The sequence below is a fragment of the Galeopterus variegatus genome, unplaced genomic scaffold (genome assembly GCF_000696425.1).
Source record: "Galeopterus variegatus unplaced genomic scaffold, G_variegatus-3.0.2 Scaffold3105, whole genome shotgun sequence".
In the NCBI taxonomy this organism is placed as follows: Eukaryota; Metazoa; Chordata; class Mammalia; order Dermoptera; family Cynocephalidae; genus Galeopterus; species Galeopterus variegatus.
This window is the reverse complement of record NW_007729216.1, coordinates 81,776-87,775: the sequence shown is the minus strand read 5'-3', so window position 1 is coordinate 87,775 and position 6,000 is coordinate 81,776. Positions and strand designations below refer to the sequence as shown.

Genomic DNA, 6,000 nt, shown 5'->3' with positions numbered 1-6,000 from the left:
TTTTTTTTTTTTTTTTTTTTTGTCTTTTTTTCCGTGTCTGGCAACGGATCGCAACCCTCAGTGTTGCCCCCGTACCGGACCGGGGACCGGCAACGGGATCGCAGCCCTCGGTGTTGCTCCCGCGCCTCGCTCAGCCAGTGAGCGGGAACCGGTCTGTATGTGGGATCCGAACCCTCGGGCAGGAGCACCACCGCGCTTCCCAAGCGGCGCACTATGCAGTGCGCCACCGGGCCAGCCCCAGATAGAAAATTTTAATTGGTACAATAAATTAAAGAAGACTTTCAACATAATCATAAATTAGCAATTTATGAGAATAATGCTATATTTCAGTGATATTTGAACACACATAGTTTAGAGATAAAATTTATGTTCATTATTATTATGTTAATAATTTTTTAAAAGCAAAGAATCTGTCTGATAGCTCTGTTTTATTGCTGGGAAAATAAGAAGTAAGCTCATACAAATGCATTCTAGATTCAAATACCAATGTAATTTTTACTTAGGTATGAGTAAAAAGAAAAGAATGAAATCACTTGAGAAATAACAGAATAATTACTTTAACTAAATTCTCATTTTTCTAATTTTTACTTTCACACATTTCCACTGCTGAAAAATATTGTCAGTAAAGTATCTTCTGATAACCAGAGTCAGAAATTTGTATCAGAAGACAGTGAGAGATTAACAGTACTACTGATGAAATTTTCTATTTGAAAGTTCACCTCAGTAAACCACCAGTCAATAACCCCTCTAAAAGAATTTAATGATTTAAATTAAGTTCTGAAGATGTAAATTTTTTAAAGGTCAATTTCAAGCATTAATGGCACCTTAACATTATCTGTATCTGTATCTCTCTCTAAATAGATACCAAAGCTTGTATCTATATAGTGATAGATAATTTGTCATTAGGCTTGGTCTGTATATTATTTCATCAGTTTTTCTCGCATGGGACACCTCTTAAATTCAAGCATGTGCATGCCACCTTAGAATCATGCAGCCACAGCTTTCAAACTGGATTCTGTTTTCAAAAGAAAGCTTTGATTTTGCCCTCTCTCCCTCCCTTCCTTCTGTTCCTTCTCTGTCCCCACCCCTCCAAATCCTTGCTGAGCCCCAATAGACAGCTTTGCAGAATGGAGAAGAAAACTACTGATTTAGTTTAATACGCTCTTTTTACAGATAGGGAGATTGAGGCTGAGAGAACCAGTAAGATGATATGATCAAAATCTCAAAACTATTTCCTTGATTTGTATCTTATAACAACCATGACAATGACAGAGCATCCATTCATCAAGGACAATGGGAGAATATTTCCTTGGAACGTGGATAGATACAATGTAGGGACAGTTTGAATACGGCTGACAGAAAAGACTGGCAAGGTGCGGGGTCTGAAGGAGCTAACAGCGCCGTGAGCTAAGAGATTAAAATCTCGCTTCAGCCCTGATATGATCCATGGCAACACCTCAGGCCAGTTATTTGGCATGAGAGCACTTCTGCTTCATTTCTTCATGTCTAGTTTGAAGAGAAACCCAATTGTATAATCACTTTTTAAGGTACCTGGATTCTGGGCATGAAAGTCTCAGAATACATAAAAGGTCTTATTAATCTGAAAGGCTATTCACTCACTGAATCAACATCTAAGACGACTCCATGAAGCCCGAAGGTTTTCAGCATCCCTCGGATGGCAAATTTCGGCAGTGCAGTTCCAACAGTACTGCTGGCTACGTTATTGCTGTCTGGAGAGCGGGTAACTACTGTGAGACCTGAGGATGGTAGACAGAGAAGTCTTTTCGGGAGAAAGTACCATTACCACCTTGGGACCCTATGTTTTAGGGTCTAAAGTAGCTCTACAACATTTAATAGTACTCTCAGTTTTGTTATAACCAAAAAGGAACACAGCTCAATCTGGAATATAACCCAATAAAATGTTGTAAAAACTCTTACAATTCAAGAATAAAAAGACGAGCCAATTAAAAATGGGCAAAGGATTTGAATAAACATTTCTCCAGAGAGAAATAGAAAGATGCACATGAAAAGATGCTCAACATCATTAGTTATTGGGGAAATGCAAGTCAAAGCCACAATGGGATACTACCTCATACTGACTAGGATAGCTAAAATAAAAAAGACAGACAATAACAAGTGTTGACAAGGATGTAGAGAAACTGGAACCCTTATACACTGCTGGAGGAAATATAAAATGATGCAGTTGCTTTGGAAGATGATTTTGTAGTTCCTCAAAAAGTTAAACCTAAAGTTACCATATAACCCAGTAATTCCAGTCCTACATATATACCCAAGAAAAATAAAAACACATGTTCACATAAGAACTTGTATACAAATGTTCATAGCAGCATTATTCATAACAGCCAAAAAGTGGAAACAACTTAAATATCCATGAGTGAATGAATGGATAAACAAAATGGGGTATATCCATTTAATAGAATATCATCTGGCCATAAAAAGAAATGAAATACCGATACATGCTACAACATGGATGAACCTTGAAAAAATTATGCTAAGTAAAAGCAGCCAGACACAAAAGTCCACATGTTATATGATTCCATTTACATGAAATGTCCAAAACAGGTAAATCCATAGAGACAGAAAATAGTGGTTCCCAGAAGCTGGTGGGAGGGAGGAATAGGGAGTGACAAGGGCAAAGGATTTCTTTTTGGGGGGATAAAATATTCTAGAATTAGAGGCGGTGGTTTGACGGTTGCACAACTTTGTGAATATGCTAAAAACCACTGAATTGTATACTTTAAAAGGTTAATTTATTGTATGTGAATTACATTGCAAAAAAAATAGAAAAGTAAATATATGAGGGTACTTCAGAAAGTTCATGGATAACAATTTTTCTTTCTGAAATTAATAACTTCTGATTTGAGTTTCAGCTCTTTCAGTTAATCTAAAAAATGAATTTAATCTAACTGATGTACTATTACATAATAGACTTAAATGCTAATTCAAATGAAGGGTAAAACACCCTTACAAAAAGGACAAACGTCGTATAGAAAGAAATAACGCAAGGTCAGAGAGAAACTTGTTAGCAATGCGTAGCTATCAAAATAAGCAGCAACTTCACAGGGGTGTTACCATAACAGGAGAACATTGAAGCTTATATATTATTCACATTTCTTTGAATCTGAACTAAGCATGAAAAGTGATGAAAGGGAGAATGTTGTAATAGATTTTTTAAAGCTGGGTACAGGCTTGGGTTGAATTCACACACCATTGCCATTAGAGTCCATTAAAGCCTTACTTTTCCATTATATTACAGTACAATTCTGTTGATTTCTCTTGGTGAAGGAGTAACAGACTTTCCCACTTTTACAAATGGTTTTTACTGCTTTAATCATTTTCCTTAGGAAAAGAGACACAAAATCCATTTAAATAGGCTCAAAAACTTTCCTGTTTTGGTTAACTTAATTGGCAGGAATTTACATATGTTGCTACTGTGTTCTCTTCTGCAAAGCATTTAAGTTCAGTAGGTGATGTCGTGTATATGATTCTGTATCTGAAGATCTGTTACTGATGTTATTCACATGGGCTCCAATAAAACTAAACATGGTGACTTCTCAAAAAAAAAAAGTTCATGGAAAGATTATTATTGTCTTAATTCTATTTTTCCACAAGCTTTTTGAAATACCCTCTTATATTTCTGCCCCTGCCCATGACATTCTGGTGTTTTTGTGAAGGTCTTCTGGCAACTCTAAAAATGAGTGGTATTAAATTCTCTTTTTGTGCTCATCTGTATTTTTCTCATTTTCCCAATATACGCAATAGATTTTTAATCAAAAGAATACATTCCATTAAAATTCTAGGGGCTGGTCCAGACCCGTGGCTCACTTGCAAGAGTGTGGTGCTGATAACACCAAGGCCATGGGTTCGCATCCCTACAGAGGGATGGCCGGTTGGCTCACTTGGGAGAGCATGGTGCTGACAACACCAAGTCAGGGGTTAAGATCCCTTTACCGGTCATCTTAAAAAAAAAAAAATTCTAAAAAGTCCAGTATAAACATGTATATATGGTTTATGAGCTCAGAAGCCAAGACTAGCCTGAGGGCCTATCTGGAATCCTCAGCCCAGGCCCCACTTCCTTCCTTGTACAACTGCCCTGCCTCAGCCTGCTCATGCTAGTCAATTCCCGGAATGTGGGAGAGGCCACCAGAGGCCAAGCATCTACTTGGGTACTTTAGGGCTTCACATGACAGTCTGGAAGAAGTCGAGTCACTCAGGGTAAGGAGAGTCCCCCAAGGACAGCCTCCAGCTACTTGGCTCATGCGTGGGAAAAGTCAACTTCTCATTCCATACGCAATTTCATAGGTTAAGTAAGAAGGAAAGCAAAACCTTTTCGAACTTTATCAATTGTGAACTTGTTTGCCTCATCTTTAATGTCTTCAATGGTGGGCAGATAGAGGTCTCTTGGGATACCACCATTCTCCTCATAGAGAAATTCAACTGTCTGTCGAGCAATATCCACCATGCCTGAAAAACACAACAGCACTGGGTAACTCTCCAAAGAGTACACAATCTCTTCGATCACAAGAGATTAACCAAGACACTGACTTATATCTACAATGGAAAGATTAGAGTATTTTTCAAACACTGTTAATGGGAGTATGTAACCTTCTGGGGAAAGTAATTAAGCAGTTTACCAAATTTAAAATACTAAATGCAGTACTTCTAGGAATCTCTCAAATCTCTTCTACAGAAACACAAGCAGAAGTGTGCAAAGATACAAGAACACTCACTGCAGCACTGCTGGTGAATAATAACAACAAAATTGAAAATAACCAGTGTTCATCAATACAGAATTGCTAAAAACGATGGTACATCATTATGCACTCATTCCATTTTAGTTAACTCGAAAGAACAAACTACAGGACAAATAGAGAGGAAGAAGAAAGTGAGGGTAACATTTATTTCTCACTTTATACATTGTTGTACTGTGTTTGATTTTTACAATAAACACATGTTGCTTATTTAAGAAAGGCAGAGATCTATGTCAGCTTCTATCCACCACTGTGTTTGCTCTGTTCATCCTTTCCAGGGGAGAACATATTATATTTGATAGTAATAGCCATTAGTAACTAATAAACCAAGTAAATAAATGTACAAAGACCTGAAAAAAAAAGAAAAAAGCACACTGTGGGGAGTCCAGTGAGGTGTGGCACATGTCCTCATCTGCTGTTGCTGCTGTAAATCCCACAGTGCTTAGGAAATTGTGGGTAAAAGAACGGGTGTTGACAGCCACCTGCTTTTAAACCAGGCCTATCTCTATCACACTTATCTACCATTTTTTATTCCCTGGCCTTCTGCAATGAAAAGGCAGAGCGACTTCCTGAGCACAGCCTAAGAGGGGGGTTCAGTAGAGAAGGATGCTATGGAAAGAAGCGTCAGAGAGAATAAACCAGGAATTGTAGCATGATATTAGAAGATTATGGAAAAATAATCTTTATAAGATTTTCAGAAGGAACAGTGGAGAGGAGAGTAAAAGTACCCTACTGCACAATAAGCAGGAATCAGGGAGCCCTGGGAGACTGCCAAATTAAACCTTGCAGAACACAGGGATTTCTAAACCTGCCTCAGGGGACCCAGCGACAGGAGGCTGATCCACCTTCGTAGAGGAGGTCCTTTGGGCACTGCGAGCCATCTCCCTATCCTCCGCCCATGCCACTGCTATGCTGAAGGAGACTGTATCTGAAAGGTGAATGTTTTACACTTAAACTAATATAGTTCAGACGACTGGCCATGGCCCCCACAGTTGGATCCTGAGAGAATGGCCTAGACAAGATGTGCTTTGGGGCTACAGGCGCTTCTGGGTGAGTCCTGAGGCCAGGAGTCATCAGTTTGGCTTCAGTCCAGCAGCCACCTTGGGATAGTTACATTTTCTGCTGCGCTGTCCACACTTTCCCTCTCCTGAACTAGCAGCAGAGGAGGACAAGGCATATATTCACGAGTATATGCTGACTAGTGCTGGCCAACATGAAAAAAATGAAT

At 38.8% G+C, this 6,000-nt stretch overlaps 1 protein-coding gene across 1 annotated transcript in view; it reads right to left on the bottom strand.

Moving 5' to 3' along the window:
* Window positions 1-6,000, bottom strand: part of HECTD4 (HECT domain containing E3 ubiquitin protein ligase 4) — a 111,580-nt gene that overhangs the window by 34,857 nt on the left and 70,723 nt on the right. The window contains exons 46-47 of the mRNA XM_008583961.1: window positions 4,348-4,485; window positions 1,621-1,757 (exon numbers count right to left, since the gene is read on the bottom strand). Of these exons, the coding sequence (XP_008582183.1) occupies window positions 1,621-1,757; window positions 4,348-4,485 (275 nt within the window). The remainder of the gene's footprint in view (window positions 1-1,620; window positions 1,758-4,347; window positions 4,486-6,000) is intronic.